The sequence below is a fragment of the Brachyhypopomus gauderio genome, chromosome 9, assembly GCF_052324685.1.
Source record: "Brachyhypopomus gauderio isolate BG-103 chromosome 9, BGAUD_0.2, whole genome shotgun sequence".
NCBI lineage: Eukaryota > Metazoa > Chordata > Actinopteri > Gymnotiformes > Hypopomidae > Brachyhypopomus > Brachyhypopomus gauderio.
This window is the reverse complement of record NC_135219.1, coordinates 19,907,249-19,924,736: the sequence shown is the minus strand read 5'-3', so window position 1 is coordinate 19,924,736 and position 17,488 is coordinate 19,907,249. Positions and strand designations below refer to the sequence as shown.

The 17,488-nt window shown below is 49.1% G+C and overlaps 1 protein-coding gene across 1 annotated transcript; it reads right to left on the bottom strand.

The window, feature by feature from the left end:
- Positions 1-7,469: 7,469 nt before the first annotated feature.
- LOC143522374 (plasminogen-like) lies at positions 7,470-16,695 on the bottom strand. Its single transcript, XM_077016108.1, has 15 exons — positions 16,647-16,695; positions 15,193-15,313; positions 14,919-15,037; positions 14,458-14,620; positions 10,827-10,951; positions 10,528-10,684; positions 10,119-10,333; positions 9,857-10,005; positions 9,682-9,775; positions 9,481-9,595; positions 8,952-9,026; positions 8,721-8,855; positions 8,214-8,320; positions 7,931-8,061; positions 7,470-7,684 (listed from the first exon to the last, which is right to left on the bottom strand). The coding sequence occupies exons 1-15, from the start codon at positions 16,693-16,695 to the stop codon at positions 7,520-7,522; spliced, it is 1,920 nt and encodes a 639-aa protein (XP_076872223.1). The 3' UTR covers positions 7,470-7,519.
- Positions 16,696-17,488: the final 793 nt, after the last annotated feature.

Here is a 17,488-nt window from a genome sequence, read left to right as displayed (position 1 = left end):
TCGGGGCTCATGTGGTCTGTCTATTTAATGTGCGTTCGCGCAGTGTCTTGTGCTTGTCGTTGTCTTTAGTCTGCACGTTACGTGTGTGTGTTAGTGTTGATGTATTTCCGTGTTGCGTTGCATTGCGCAACACATGAATAAAGCAGTGACGTTGTATTCAAAGCCAAGGATTCGTGTCTCGTCCTTCGTGCGGAGCCCAGCGTTACAGAACGACAAGCCGACAACGAGCCACAATGCCAGGCTACCGGCCCAAACCGAGGAAGGGCAAGAAGCCCTGCAATCGGCTTCGCCGCGCATCGTCCTCCCCCCCGCGCCGCACAACTCCGCCGACACAGGCGCAGCTCATGGAGGACCCGGTATGTGCGTCCCTGCTGCGTCAAGATCGGGGGCACCCTAACCCCGAGTCGGCAGAGGAGCTCCACCGGGAAGCAGTACGGTTGTGGCGGGTGTATCACCCCACGTCCTCCAGGGACCTGTCACCCCTGCGGGTAGGCACCGTCGAGCTCTGCGGGATGGTGAGAGACCCCGAGAGCGAGCTGGAGGAGAGTGAGGAGACGGAGCAGGATGACGCCTCCAAGGTGAGGAGACGGAGCAGGATGACGCCTCCACCGTGGACTACGGTGGAGGGGACTACCCTCCGTCGCTGGATGACGCCTCCACCGTGGACTACGGTGGAGGGGACTACCCTCCGTCGCTGGATGACGCCTCCACCGTGGACTACGGTGGAGAGGACTACCCTTCGTCGGAGTACTCCACCGGCCTCGCTGACAACGGCGAGGAGGAGGGGGTGAACGGGGATTATCGTTCGTCCGAGGGCTCTTGTAGCGGAGAAGAAGAGGAGAGCCCTACCCCCTCGGAACTGTCGGTTGGGAGGGAGAAAGGGAGAAGGACCCCGTCCTCCGATCGCTCCGGAGGAGAGCGGATGGACTGCTCCCGGGGTGGCAGCCCGGAGCGGCCCATGAGCTGGAGCCAGGGCAGCGAGGCGGCGACCGAGATGGAGGTGGACGTGCCCACTGTCGACTCCAGAGGGCAGTCGCGAGGCGAGGTGGGCTGGTCATACGGTCAGCTGGGGGGAAAGTCCGCCAGCCACGCTACACCAGGCACGTCCGCCAGCCGTGCTGCACCAGGCGCGTCCGCCAGCCGCGCGGCACCGGGCGGAGGCTTCACGGCGAATGTGGGAGGGGTCCCGTTCGCTGCAGCGCCTGCAGCTCCCGTGCTCTCTCCTCTCATCGCCCTACTCCTGGCGCTTAGCTTGGCGCCTGTTACATGTTTATACGTTAATACGCAGTGTCTTGTGCTCGTCTTTGTCTAAAGTTCATGCCCGTGCAAGCATCCGCGTCAGCGTGCTTGCACCATCTGTGCTGGGCTTTGCGTGTTTTTGTTAATAAATGTTCTGTGTATCACTCCAAGACGCTTGTCGTGTCTCCTCCTTCCTCCGGCACGCCAGCGTCACAGAAAGACGAGCCGTAAGGATGCCGGGTTACACATCTGCACGTAAGAAAGGGAAGAAGAAGGCGAAACACCACCACTCTTCTTCCCCTGCACGCCACCACAACACCCCCATCCCAGTAGGGGTGAAGCAGCAGGAGCCTGTTTGTGCGTACCTGCTGCGTCAGGCTCTGGCGGCCGAAAGTGAGGAAGGGGCCGAAGTTTTCCGGCTGGCCGCACAGAGGGTGTGGGAGGGGAATCACTGCTCTCCACCCCAGGCGTACCCTGAGGAGGATTTGAGAGAGGACCCCTTCTTTGAAGCTGCATGGCGCGAGGGTCTCCGCGCATTGAGAAGGGAGTCCTCACCCCCGGCAAGCGGTGATGAGGGCGAAGAGGGCCCTCTGGTGGTGTACGCGGGTATGGTAGCGGCGACTCCTCCCGAGCTCGACACAGAGAGTGAAGAGTCGGGAGAAGAGGAGACAGGCGACAGAGCCTGCTACACGCCGTCCATGTACTCCACTCCTACTGTCTGCTACGGCGGGAGAGAGGAAGACGTCAGCCCTCCATCGTCTGTGTATTCTGCTCCCACCGTCTGCTACGACGGGAGAGAGGATGACGTCAGCCCTCCGCCGTCTGAGTACTCCGTTCCCACCGTCTGCTACGACGGGAGAGAGGATGACATCAGCCCTCCGCCGTCTGAGTACTCCATTCCCACCGTCTGCTACGGTGGGAAAGAAGGCGTCAGCCCAACGCCGTCAGAGTGGTCGGTGCCCACCGCCCCCTACGGTGAGGAGGAAGACAGCCTCTCTGTCTGCTCCGAAGAGACCGTTAGGTCGGAGAAGGGGTGCCCAGACAGAGAGAAGGTCCCTTGTGCTCCCTTGGAGGGGAGCGAGATGAGCTGGTTGCGCTATCCTGACTCCGAGGAGCCGATGGCTGTGGACCAGGAGCTCTCCGAAGAAGAGGAGATGGAGACAGCAGGGGACGAGAAGCCGCTACCCCGAGAGGTACGAGGGGAGACTGGCTTTGCCAGCGGCCAGGAGTGGAGGTCGAGGGCTCCGACAGGGACTCCTCGAACCGCCACCGGTTCGCGGCAAAAGACACGACCTCCAGTGATGCCCAGTGGAGCGGCTAAAACGCCGCCTCGTACAGCAGCCAACACAGGGCGACGGGGAAGACCTCCGGTGGTGCCCAGAAAAGCTGCAAGACTGCCGCCTCGTAGGACCGCCAGCGTGCGGCAAAAGAGGGCTCCTCCGGTGGTGCCTGGAGGAGCGGCAGAAATGTCGCGATCACCGCAGGAGGGCGCAAGTGCGCACGGAGCAACACCCAGCGCTGCGTGCGCTGGGGGAACTGTCCCGACCGGAGGGATCACGCCTCCGGTCTATCCCGCTGCCCCAGGGGGATTTGAGCCGCTGGCTGCAAGCTTGCTAGCGGGAGGAGCGGTCCCATGGCTGTCTGTCCCTATATGTTTGTCTGTTCCCCTGTGTCTCCATGGATTATAAGACCAACATGTCACTATAACTACTGTGGGTGTAAATGTGTTTCATTGGTAATGTAGCCATCCCTGTACAACTGTGAGGTCAAACATGTGAAAAGCAATTCTGTGGTACCATTTTTTGGATCTTATTTTGGTACGTTACAGAGCAATCAGTGAGTCTAACAGGTCCACACCACCCATGCTCTTATTGTAGAGCACCACAATGGTGGGACACACAACAGATGTGACCTGTTTACTTTTCTTATTCCATCTCTCAACTGTGGTAGTGGGGTTCACTGCTGCAAAGGTGCTGAGTAGGGTGCCTGCTCAATTATCGTACCACTTCACAGCTTTGAGTATGACACCCTTGTTTGTGGCCTCCATCTTATCATATGTACCCCGTCCTTTGTCCCTCATTTCCTTGTCTTCCATGAAAGTACATCCAGCAAGTCGGTTCTGCCGCACAGTTCCCACACTGTGGATTTTAGATTTGTCCAAAATCACTTGGAGGTCAATTCCACAAAACCAGTTGTCATAAAAAAGCTTGTATGACATCTGAGGAGGAATGACAAAGGTCAGCTTCAGCACAGTGTTCCCACTTGCACCATTGTCTAGAACGCCATGTTCTGCAGGAATACAACCTGTTTAAAACTCAAAATTACAAATCCATGTTGGTCTGCCAGCACAATTAGCTTGTAACCCCATTTCTTGGGCTTCTTGGGGTTGTACATGTTTCAGTGCACTTTTTCCCTTGAAAGGGATTATTTGTTTATCCACACAGAGCATCTCATCAATGGGGACAGTTTTAATGCTCTTCAGGAGCCAGGACAACAGAGGCCTCACCTTGAAGAGTTTATCATATCCAAGTTGGCCCATGGCAACTTGGTCATTATTATCAGCAAAGTGGAAGAATCGTTTGATTGTCTCCCAACGGTCCAGGGACATGACACTTGCCACACAGCCAATTCTGGTGTTGGTGCCCCAATACATGCGAGTGTTTGGTAAGCCATACACAGACATATACAGTGCTATGCCAAAGAACTGTTCGATTTCTTCAAGTGTAGCATTCAGTGGCTTGCTGGGATCATGTTGAACTGAGTAGAGGTTGGTCTGCTTTGTGATACTGTTAAATACTTATCTACCAAGAAGACCCTGGAAGTATGTGATTGGCTCAAGGACCACTGTTGCACTAGGTAAGGTGCCTTTCCATTTGGGAACTGGTAAGATTGTTTTCCTCCTTTGCCATTTCAGCTTTTTTGTCTTCTCTACAATTGGAGTTTTCTCTACTTCCTCCTCATCTAAATATAAAAATTTTGCAAACGTTTTGTACCACCCCTTTTACTTAAAAATGCGAGAAAGACACCTGAATGTAATGTGAGTGAAATGGTACATACCTGTCACATCTTCCTCTGTATCAGTTAAATCTGACCCTCCCTCATACTCCGCATCACTGAACCATAACTCATCCTCACTTTCATCAGGAGGAATAGCCACCTCTGCCCTATTCTCAGTCCTATTCTTTGCCTTGCCATAGAACATTGATGGGTTCATTTTCTACACAAAAGAATAAACATGTGCTTTCAAAACATAAATATCTGTAAGCATATAAGCATATCTGTAAACATATCTGTCTAGTCCTGCACCATTTATCTATCTATGTGTCTGTCTAGCTCCACTGACTATATTGTTCCATTGTTGCACAATGTTGGCAACACACCTAATTTATTGAATTAAAAGACAATATTATCATCATGTAAACCTAGTTTCAATAAAAATTAAGTCATAAATTACCACAGGATCTTTCAGTATTTTTTTATGCGGTAAATGGACAAACAAATGCCAAAAATGTTGTACATTGAGCAGCTCTTCTTCAGGTGACCTCAGTATGGGAACAGCGTGGGAAAGAGTATGACTTTGGAAGGCATAATGTAACGTTCTGCGTGGGGCAGAACAGGGAGGCGGACACAAACGCTGAGGAGAGCGAGTTTTATTCAAGGAAATTGCAAAGGCAGAGTCGTAATAGCAGGCAGGGGTCGTAAAGGGCAGGCAATCCAGACATGAAATACGAACAGACATGACGAAACAAAACCAGGAGGACTCACGGACAAGGCAGGAACACACAGTAGTCACGGGGAAAACAACGAGGCTTGAAGCAGGAATACAATGAACATGAAAGCACGAGTGAATGCACAAAATGACTGATACAGACATGGGAGTATAATATACATATATAATATACATTAATATACATTAATATACATGAAACCAGGTGACAACATTGATGACATGGGCGTGGAAGACAATGGAAAACCATGGAGACAGACGAGCAGGGCAGGATCAACGGGCAAGGAACACAGACATGAGGGAACCCGGAGTGACAGCTAGGAGAGGGGGCGTAGCTCTACGTGACAGAACCCCCCCCCCTCAAAGTGTGCCACTCCGGGGCACACAAGGGCAGACAGGACAGGGAACCAGACTAGGACAAGACAGGGAACCACGGTACACGGCGAGGGACAGGGACAGCGGACACAGGACAGACCAGAGGGACAGGACCAGGCAAAACAGGACGTAGGACCTGGGGCATGGCAGGGACCGGAGACAGGGAGACTGGCCAAGCAGTGGGCTGGGGCATAGCAGTACAAACAGGACCAGGGACAAGGGGAGACCGGAGAGGACTAGGGCGAGGCACAGGAGCAGGGCTGGACAGGACAGGACCGGGAACAGACACGGGAGTGGGGCCAGGGGACAGGGCAGAGGCAAACACGGAGGCAAAGACACCAAGGACAACAGAGACAGGCACAGGCACAAAGTGGGTGATAACTTGGGGGACCGACATTGGGACCGGGACAGAGACGACACCACTAGACACTGACACAGGAACAGGTAAACAGACAAGGGCAGACACAATCACGGGGGCCGGAACCAAAACAAAACCAGGGACAGGACTGGGGAGCAAGGGGAACATGGGCACAGGGGCAGGACCACAGGGCGGAGCAGACAGTACATTTAGTCCATGCCCACATGTGGGCAGCACAGTCACAGGGGAAACAGGCGGGGCCGGCAGACGGGCAGCGGGAGCAGGCGGGCCCGGCAGACGGGCAGCAGGAACAGGAACACGTGCGGCCGGCAGATGGGCAGCGGGGACAGGAACAGGTGCGGCTGGCAGACGGGCAGAGGGGACAGGAACAGGCGCAGCTGGCAGACGGGCAGCGGGGACATGAACAGGCGGCGACCCCATCCGGGTCGCGGGGACAGGAGGCGTGGTTGACCCTTTCCGGGTCGTGGGAACAGGAGGCGTGGTTGACCCCTTCAGGGTTGCAGGAACAGGAGGCGTGGTTGACCCCTTCCGGGTCACGGGAACAGGAGGCGTGGATGACCTCCTCCGGGTTGCGGGAGCAGGCCGCTGAGGCGAGGAGATGCGTTTGGGGGGCGGGACCGCCAAGCCGACATCCTCGGGGGGCGGGACCGCCAAGCCAACGTCCTCGGAGGGCCAATGTCCTCGAAGGGCAGAATCGCCAAGCCGACGTCCTCGGGGGGCGGGACCGCCATACTGACGTCCTCAGGGGGCGGAGCCGCCAAGCCGACGTCCTCGGGGGGCGGGACCGCCAAGCCGACATCCTCGGGGGGCGGGACTGCATTTGAATTTTTATTACTATGTAATTTTTTGATTACCATGTAATTATGTGACTACGGTGTATTATGTGATTGCTATGTAAGTAAATTTGTTGTTACATTGCTATTACAATGTAATTACACTTTAGTGTAAAATTCTGTGTATCTCAGCAGTCTGGAGACACTTGGAGACACTTGACCTAGAAGGCCATTATTAGCCTTAGCAACTATTAAACCTGTTTCACTATGGATTTAGAAAGTAGAGCCACTGAGTGTGACCGTGGCTCTCTGTAGGTATCAAGTGCTACACCTTAACAACATTACATTATCATTAACAAAGCATAGATAAAAATTAAAAAATGTCAACCTGAAGTGTTGCCTCAATTTGGAACAGACTTAGATATAGTTTTAAAATAGTATTGCAATATAAACTATAATTCATATAAAAGTCCTTCAATTAAAACTTTGTAGCTCTAGAAGCATTATATTTATACACTTTGATGAAGCTATACAAATGATTTTTAAATACAATATACTACATGAGAAGGCTCAGGTTTTATACAACAGGTATTAGAGTACTAATGTTCTAGTTCAGTTCAATTTTATTCATGTAGAACTTATGCTAACAGAAACAGTCTCAATGCAGCTTTACAGGAACTAGGCCTAATGACAAAATAGAGCCCTAATGAGAAACCCAAAGCCACATTGAGCATTTACATGTTCAGCATTTTACATACGCTCAAATCCAGAAAGACTTACAAATTTACCAGTATGACAGTATATGTGCTACTTGGGAGTTGAACCCATGTCTGTGGTGGTAAAATTCCCCTAAAATTCTAACATTGCTATTGTATTGTTATACAATATATAGGTAAAATGAATTCTACTTGGGTTATGAAACAAACAGAGACAAAAATGTTTAATAACAATGTTTAATGACAAGAGCTATCGTTTACCATTACCATACACACCAAATTCATTATCATGTCTGTGACGCAATTGTGTTCAAGCATTTGCTTTCATCTCTCTGTCAATCCAGTCCACAAACTTGGACACACGGGTATATATGCCGGGCTTCCTGGCGTTGGTACAATCAAGCTTCAGTGAGGTTATTCCCTGAAGGATGAACTTATTGTCTGAGGCACACACTAAGGGACCACCGCTCTCAATCTGAGAATGAGAAAGAATGGGGCATGTAAGATCTCGTAATAACGTAATAACGAATACAGGGGCATGTAATTAAAAATATCACATAACACAATCACCATATGTAATTGAGAAAATATTTTTTCAGTTAATCTCATTAAGTCTTTATAAGCTGATGCATTCTTTAATTGATCATGTAATTGATCTTGATATCAATTAGAAAGCATGTTATGATAACAGATGTTAGAGGTGTTGTGTGATTGTTGGTACCTGACAACTATAAGTTCCCCCATCGGTGTCACCTGCACACATCTCATTTTCTTTCACCTGGTTGTTCAAGTATGTTCTGCTGTTGCATATTTTGTTCTCAATGACAGGAAAGCCAGTCTCCTTCAAAATACCTTTTTCACCAGTTCATAGAAAACAGGTCAGCATGGAGAGAGTTAGTTTTGCTTTTATACATGAAACCAGATTCAATGGGAGAGGTGTCAAAAAAACAGCTCACAGCAAATAATAAGTTCCAATAACATTATTTGTCATGCTAGTTCCATACCGTCTGTATTGCCCCATCCTGTAACGTAGCATTCTGTGCCACCTGGAACAATGTAGTTTTTCTCCGGTAAGCATGCAGGCAACACCTTATCATTTATAACAACTGGCCTGAAAGGGGAGAAGTCTTATTTTGAGGTGTATTAAACTATGTTTTCTAATTTTTCATGAAGATACAATGCATTATTCTGAAGTCTAGACAGATGTGGTTGACTAAAATTACAATAATAGGTTACTTAAGTTTTATATATATATTATATATAAATATATATATATTATTATATATATATATATATACCCTGAGCAAGGCTGCAGCTAACCTACCTGTAAGAAGTGAGGCTAAGAGAGCCAGAACATAACTGTAAAGTTGCAGTCACCAAAGTTTTGTTAAAAAAAATCCAGTGAATAATCCAGTGCAACTCAGCCTTGTAAACAATTTATGCAAAAAGAGGTGATATCTGCTGTTTAACACGGTGTTGAAACAAAAATCTATGGACCAACGCTTCCTCACCTGTCGAGCTTGAGAAGTGCAATATGTGTTGGGCCCATGATAATTTTCTCCAGGTCACGGACCTGCTTGGACACCTCATCTGCACCCTCCGAGTGAACTCCTAGGTACACTTTGTAGGCGGACGGACTCTTAGATCTGTAGAAAGTTTTCTATGGATGTCACTTTGAAGATGAGGTTAAGTTTATAGTACGTTTAACGTTTATAGACGTTTATTAAGAATCTGTCACGCACCTCTCAAGGCAGTGTGCTGCTGTCAGGACCCACTGTGCATCGATTAACGTTCCTCCACAGAAATGAATATCAGAACTATATGAAACACAGCAAGGCACTGAAATATTGTGCAGACAGGAATGTAGTTAATTTGTAATCTTACATATAACAATACCGAGACATAAGGAGCAGGGCTCTCAAGTCTCACGCATTGAGCGTGTGACACACGCATTTGACCGTCTTCACACGCTCACACGCCACACTTCCGATTTCACACGGCGAGAAAAAAAAATCTAGTTTATTTACCTCCGATCCATATCTATGTCGCCCTCCACTGGCGATCGATCGCGAAATACAAACAACCCCACCCCGCTCAACAACTTACGTTCGCCCCCCCCCCCCGCTCAACAACTTACGTTCGCCACCACCCCCTCCCCCCCCCCGCTCAACAATTAACGTTCGCCACCCCCCCCGTCAACAACTCTCAACAACTCTCACACTCTGACATGAATCCAAAACTTGAGAGCCCTGATAAGGAGGGTTGCAGTACCTGGTTCTTAAACTGACTTGCCACGGCCAGGAATGATGTTTAGAAACACATCCTCCAACAATACGGGCAAGGCACTGTTTTGGTTTTGTCACTGGTTGTCCACACTTTGGGGCATCTGTTCACAAAGAAATGTGTAAGCACAATATTTACAACAAGCCAAATTCATTTTAGTAAAGTATTTAGATGAGCAGACATTTATACCACAGTCTGGAATCTGACAGTAATCCCACTTCTTGTTAGGATCTGTAGTGAAACACCAAGGTCCATTTTCATCACTGTCAGGATTTCTGCAGTTCTAGCCATTACAAAAAAGAAATGCTTTAGAGTCTGATAACTACCCTAGTCTGATATACAATATTTGTATGAGTTGACCTACATTGGACTCCAGACCCTTGTCTGGATGTGTGTCAGGAGTGAAACTAGAATGCTGGTGAGGGATCATGGAACTCCAGGCTTGACACGTTATGCCCGTTACAGTCATTGACGTCCGACCTCTGTAGTCGGCTCCATTTCCCACTTTACAATCTTCAAATCAGAACATGAGCAGAATGATAAATCAAGGCCCCGTAGAGACGACAGCTGGCAGCAAAACGTCTCCTGGTCAATATCGTAGTGAGCAGCATGTGATGATGGCAAACCTTTGACTGGAGAGGGAGTGGTGATGGAGCGAGAGGGAGTTGGCAAGGGGGCCAGGGGTTTATGCCCAGACTGGGTGGGCATTGGGGCAACTGGGGAGACCTGGCCGCTGCAGCGCTCGATCTTACAGTACTCCCAGCGCACGGAGGGATCTGTGGTATAGCACCAGGGAGCACGATCTCCATCAGGGTTCCTGCATAGGTTTTCTTGTAAATCTCTGAAAGAATATGTATATATACACACATGTGGATTTAAATCAGGAATCACCAGAATGTTAAGCCTTTTCACTTCAGATCTCCTTAATGCAGTAATTTCCCCCAAGATTAATTAATGGAACTTATTTCTAACTGTAATGAACAACAGTCTTTCTATTCTAGCCATAATGTCTGTGAAGATTTGCCATGTGCTTACGCCTTGGGAACATTCTGAGGTGTGTTGTAATGTGAATGAGGTTCCATGGAGGCCCAATTTTGACATTTCTTCCCACTGATGGTCTCTGACATGCCTCCACGATACGAGCTCCCATCTCCTTCATAGCAGTCCTCAGTTGGAGCCATCACTTGCTCTTCTAAAATCACAGTGGTTATATTATATCAGCTCTATAGCACTCCTGTGACATACATGACAAATCTGAAAGTGAAGAGACAAGTATATACATGAAGAGAAAGGATTGGCCAAGACAGTTTAGTCTGATTTAAGGAGAAGCTGACCAGTGTGTGGGGCAGTGTCACAGCTGGGTATGGCACAGTACTCCCAGCGGGTCTCTGGGTCAGTCGTGTAACACCATAGTCTCCTCTCATTGTCAGGGTTTCGGCAGTAATTTTTCTCAAGGCCTCTGAAATAGACACAAATTTAGCTTACGTGCACAAAACTACCCCTCCTTGAACTGCCACCTTACAGTGGTGGAGGGGTTTGCGTGCTTGAATGATCCTGGGGGCTATGTTGCCTGGGGCATTGCGTCCCCTGGTAGGGTCTCCCATGGCAAACAGGTCCTAGGTGACAAGCCAGACTAAGAGCAGTTCACAAAGACCCACTATGAACGACATCAATAAAAGACCAGTGACGTCGCCCGGTATGGCGCAGCCGGGGCCCCACCCTGGAGCCAGGCCCAGGGTTGGGGCTCGTAAGCGAGCGCCTGGTGGCCGGGCCTTTGCCCACGAGGTCCGGCCGGGCTCAGCCCGAACTGGTGACGTGGGCTCAACCTCCTGTGGGTTCACCACCCACAGAGGCTATCGTAGGGGGCCGGTGCAGTGTGGATTAGGTGGCAGCCGAAGGCGGGGACATCGGCGGCCTGATCCTTGGACAGGGCAGCTAGCTGTTGGGACATGGAATGTCACCACACTAGGGGGAAAAGAGCCCGAGCTTGTGCGGGTGGCTGAGCGATACCAGCTAGAGATAGTTGGGCTCACCGCTACGCACAGCATGGGCTCTGAAACCCAGCTCCTTGAGAGGGGCTGGACTCTTCATTTCTCTGAAGTTGCTCATGGTGAACGGCGGCGGGCTGGGGTGGGCGTTCTCATAGCTCCCCAGCTTAGTCGTTATGTGTTGGAGTTCACCCCGGTGAACGGGAGGGTTGCCTGTCTTCGCCTTCGGGTTGGGAGCAGGGCTCTGGCTGTTGTTTGTGCCTATGGACCAAATAGCAGCACAGAGTATTCAGCCTTCTTGGAGTCCCTGGGAGGGGTACTGAAAAGTGCTCCAATGGGGGACTCCATTGTTCTACTGGGGGACTTCAACGCCCACGTGGGCAATGACAGTGACACCTGGAGGGGCGTGATTGGGAGGAACGGCCTCCCCGATCTGAACCAGAGTGGTGTTTTGTTATTGGACTTCTGTGCTAGTCATGGTTTGTCCATAACGAACACCATGTTCGAACATAGGGATGTCCACAAGTGCACCTGGCACCAGGACACCTTAGGTCGGAGGTCGATGATCAACTTCATCTGATCTCCGGCCCTATGTTTTGGACACTCGGGTAAAGAGAGGGGCTGAGCTGTCAACTGATCACTACCTGGTGGTAAGTTGGATCTGCTGGCGGAGGAGGAGGCTGGACAGACCTGGAAGACCCAAACGCATGGTGAGGGTCTGCTGGGAACGTCTGGCTGAGCACTCTGTCAGGGAGGTCTACAACTGCCACCTCCGGGAAAGCTTTTCCCAGCTTTCGAGGGAGTCGGGGGACATGGAGTCTGAGTAGACCATGTTCTCCGACTCTATTGTTGAAGCTGCTGTACTGAGTTGTGGCCGAAAGATCACTGGTGCCTGTCGCAGCGGCAATCCTCGTACCAGATGGTGGACACCGGAAGTACGGGATGCCGTCAAGCTGAAGAAGGAGTCCTATCGGGCCATGTTGGCCACTGGGACTCCCGAGGCAGCTGATAGGTATCGGCAGGCCAGGCATGCGGCGGCTCAGGCAGTGGTAGAAGCAAAAACTCGGAGCTGGGAAGAGTTTGGTGAGGCCATGGAGGAGGACTATCGGTCGGCCTCAAAGAAATTCTGGCAAACCGTCCGGCACCTCAGAAGGGATAACCAGTACTCTGTCAACACTGTTTACAGTGCGGGTGGGGAGCTGTTGACCTCGACTGAGGATATTGTCGCACGGTGGAAGGAATACTTTGAGGATCTCCTAAATCCCTCTGTCATGTCTTCCATGGAGGAAGCGGAGACTGACGACTCAGTGGTGGACCCGTCCATTACCCAAGCCGAAGTCACTGAGGTGGTTCGCAAACTCCCCAGTGGCAAGGCAGCGGGAGTGGATGAGATTCGTCCTGAGTATCTTAAGTCTCTGGATGTGGTGGGGTTGTCTTGGCTGACACGCCTCTGCAACATCGCATGGCAATCTGGGACAGTTCCCCTGGAGTGGCAGACTGGGGTGGTGGTTCCGCTTTTTTAAAAAGGGGACCGGAGAGTGTGCCCCAATTATCGGGGTATCACACTTCTTAGCCTTCCTGGTAAGGTCTACTCTAGGGTACTGGAAAGGAGAGTTCGGCTGATAGTCGAACCTCGGATCCAAGAGGAACAATGCGGTTTTTGTCCTGGCCGTGGAACACTGGACCAGCTTTATACCCTTCATAGGGTGCTCGAGGGTTCATGGGAGTATGCCCAACCAGTCCACATGTGTTTTGTGGATCTGGAGAAGGCATTCGATCGTGTTCCTCATGGTATTCTGTGGGGAGTGCTCCAGGAGTATGGAATCGGGGGTCCTCTACTAAGGGCTGTCCGGTCTCTGTATGATCGGAGCAGGAGTTTGGTTCGCATGGCTGGCAGTAAGTCAGACCTGTTTCCGGTGCATGTTGGACTCCGTCAGGGCTGCCCCTTGTCACCGGTCCTGTTCATAATTTTTATGGACAGGATCTCAAGGCGCAGCCAAGGGCCGGAGGGAGTCCTGTTTGGAGGCCACAGGATCTCATCTCTGCTATTTGCAGATGATGTTGTTCTGTTGGCAGCTTCGGGCCAGGACCTTCAGCATGCATTGGGGCGGTTTGCAGCCGAGTGTGAAGCAGCTGGGATGAGAATCAGCACCTCTAAGTCCGTGGCCATGGTTCTCGACCGGAAAAGGGTAGCTTGTTCCCTTCAGGTGGGTGGAGAAGTCCTGCCTCAAGTGGAGGAGTTTAAGTATCTCGGGATCTTGTTCACGAGTGAGGGAAGAATGGAGCGTGAGATCGACAGACGGATTGGATTACTGGATCGACAGACGGATTACTTGCTTCCGCAGTAATGCGGTCGCTGTACCGGTCCGTTGTGGTGAAGAAGGAGCTGAGCCAAAAGGCGAAGCTCTCGATTTACTGGTCGATTTACGTTCCTACTCTCACCTATGGTCATGAGCTTTGGGTAATGACCGAAAGAACGAGAACGCGGATACAAGCGGCCGAAAAGAGTTTCCTCCGCAGAGTGGCTGGCGCACCCTTAGAGATAGGGTGAGAAGCGCGGTCACTCGGGAGGAGCTCGGAGTAGAACCGCTGCTCCTCCACATCGAGAGGAGTCAGTTGAGGTGGCTTGGGCACCTGTTTCGGATGCCCCCTGGGCGCCTTCCTAGGGAGGTGTTCCAGGCATGTCCCCCGGGGAGGAGGCCCCGAGGAAGACCCAGGACACGTTGGCGAGACTATGTCTCTCGACTGGCCTGGGAACGTCTCGGTGTTCCAACCGAGGAGCTGGCTGAGGTGTCTGGGGAGAGGAAGGTTTGGGTTTCCCTGCTCAGACTGCTACCTCCGCGACCCGGCTCCGGATAAGCGGTAGATAATGGATGGATGGATGGATGCACAAAACTACAATATGTAAAAAAATAAAAGCAAAGACCTCACTGCATATTTCTTCATCTTATGCTGCATATCCTGCATCATTGCTCACCTGCATGGGAACTTCTCTGGTGTTCTAGAATGCTCATGAGGGTATTGAGATGCCCAGGTCTGGCAGGTTTTCCCAGACTCTGTCACAGCAACAGTTCCTCTGTAGGAACTACCCTCTCCTGTAGCACAGGTCAGCTCTGGCACAATGCTTGGTGGCACAGATGCTACAAAACAAAATACACAATAGGCACATTTACAGTATCCAAATCATGCTGAGTGTTTGTGTTCTGCTGAATATAAAGCTGACACACACAGCCTCTGTGCTGACTTCAGAACTACCGTGAGGACGAGTGAACCCTTACAGATTTAAAGATTGTGCAGCTTACCTTATATCAAAACAGTTTCCAGTGAAACCTGGTCAATTATTTACAAGTCCTCAACAACCCATTTATGTTTTTATGTCTTTGCAGCCCTGTACACTCACACACTGTGATGAGTGAGTAGGAGAAGAATAGAGCTCACTGCAGCGAGGGATGGAGCAGAAGTCCCAGCGTTTGGATGGACTGGTGGTGAAACACCAAGGTCTCGATTCTCCATCAGGGTTCCTGCAGTAGTTCTCCTCCAGGTACTTATCAGGAATCCTGCTCACAGATACAGACATGCAAACGTGTATACACATTTATGCAGCGTGAGCACAAACTTGAAAGTATTTGTTGTAAAGTGTTTGTGTTAGTATTTAGTAAAGTGGACACATGAGATGATACACAGGGAATAGTACAAAGCTTTGAGCACCTACATGGAGGGAATGTATCCATGGTTATGGGGTTTCTGTGAGTCCCATCGCTGGCAGGCGTGTCCACCCTCGGTGGTAGAGATCTTGCCCCTGTAGTTCTCCCCACTGCAGTGTATGCATTCCTCTACAGATGTGCAAGAAATTATTTCATGAGATGGCATCCATTTCAGCAGATAATCTGAGTTCCATATTCTGTCAACATACATATCTACTGCCTATGGGATTAATAAGCAGCTTGGTAGCTCAGATAAACCAAAAATATTATTTTTGATTATGAACAAACCAATATAGAATTTTATTGCTATGTTACTTGTAGCTGAAAGTTATGTGTGTTTCCTAAAATAATACTGTCACGTTGTGGGGGGCCCCCCTGCCGGCCGTCCCCATTTATAGCGGCAGATGTCCTGTTTTGGTCACGTGATGTTCGTCCTTCAGGTGGGCGGGACCCGTGATCCGTCTCACCTGAGGGTCGTTTGTTCGTCTATATATGTCTTGTCTTTGTACCAATTGACTGCTGGTTATTATTTCCTTCATCTGGAACAATGTCACGGGTTTTTGATTTGCACACTTTCTATTAAACCATCCTCTTTCCCTGAGACTTGGCGTGATCGCTTCCTTTTTAGTTGCTCACCCTGCCCGTCACAAATACATTTACTGAAACCCATTTTATGGATTCTCTTCAAGTAGAAATGTAGCTGTTCCTTTCTTTTTTTGAAAGAACATTTACAGGAAAGACATGGGAGGCCAGTGTCATATTGACTCAAAAAGTAGTCAATCATTGTCATATTTAGTTTTAAGTACTAAACAACAAGATGCGAAAATATTCAATGTCTTTCAAATTTGAGCTTCTTTGAGCAAATCAAACTGAAATACTCAGACATACTCAAGCACCTTAGCATGGCTCCACCATGTCAGAGTACACTGCCTCCTCAGGAGAGGAGCCGCGCCCTGTGTCAATTTGCCCTTTTATCAAATCCTGTAAATTCTGTTGACTATGCAGGGAAGACAATGTAAACTAACTCGGTGACTAACCCTGTACCCTAAAGCATGCTAGCTTCCAACACCATATCAAAATCAATATTTAAAGCAATGCTTATTAAATTAGATGGACAGTTTATTTGCCTGGGAGAAAATATTTGGTAAATATCTTATGTATAAAGCATCAATAACATGGTAAGTTATGTTTTATTTATTTATTGTAATATACAAAAGGTTAGCATTGTTTATTTTTATTACTGCTAGAGTTCTTGTTATCATTGACAATTGACATTAACAAGTTGTTGTTATTGTCAGAAGTACTTTACCTGTGCTCTCTGCCTGTCTTCCAAAAACACCTGTTTATCAAAACAGTCACTGTTAGATCATCTCATTATTGTTCTCCGGTCCTTATGTTGTGCAGTTCTATTGCTCATTTAAATATATTATGCTAATTTAATTATGCTAATGAAGCAGCTCACCTGCATAAAGAATGAAGCAGAACCAAAGGAGAGTGTTGTGCATGTCCATGTTCCTGCACTGACACGCTGCTTTTACTGCAGGTTTCATGTCTTTTAGGCCATGTCAACAAAAGCAATAGATCTTAGTCATCAGCCAGTCATTGTCCTAACATGGACATAGAGCAGAGGTCATGAGGTGTTTACCACAGAGCAGGGGTCGTGCTGTGTTTACCAAACTAGATCAAACAAGATCACTGGATGTGAAGACCTTGTTACTGTCTGTGATTATATGTTCTCTTAATCATGACTTTTTTTACTCTTTCTAACTTTTTCATTCTGTTTTAGTGGCTATATTTGTTGGATGTGCGAGTTGAAAATATAAAAGAAATATAGTGGTATGTACAGTGGCTTTATTTGTAGGGGAAACGAGAAGGAGAAACATTATTTAACACACTGAACTATTGCAATGTGCACAACACACACACACACTCACACACACACACACACACACACACACACACACACACGCACACACTGTGCCACTGTGCTGCTATTAACTTTTCAACCAGCTGATATTTGATTGGTGTAAAATTGCTACTGGGAGGTGGAGCATTGTGGGCTGAAGACAGAAATTTATGGACTGTTCTGGTGCTCTGTCGGTAGACTGTGGCTTCCTATGAATATTTAGAAATATTTGAAAATACATTGATCATGATAAGGACTTTTTTCCATTTAAACAGGCACTCAAATCAATTCAAATCAATAGATATCCTATCAAATGCTTTAGTATCCTACAAATGTCCCATAAAGCTTAAAACCCTTTGCCTCTGGACAAGATCTTTCACACTTTGGCCACCACTGTT

What these genes read in the sequence shown, in the direction of transcription:
- LOC143522374 (XM_077016108.1), bottom strand. Translation starts at nt 16,695, where the DNA reads ATGGACATGCACAACACTCTCCTTTGGTTCTGCTTCATTCTTTATGCA. An exon ending in CATGGATACATTCCCTCCAT is followed by an intron (nt 15,038 to 15,192) that starts GTAGGTGCTCAA and finishes ATCTGTGAGCAG; the next exon opens with GATTCCTGATAAGTACCTGG. An exon ending in TGACACTGCCCCACACACTG is followed by an intron (nt 10,685 to 10,826) that starts GTCAGCTTCTCC and finishes CTGTGATTTTAG; the next exon opens with AAGAGCAAGTGATGGCTCCA.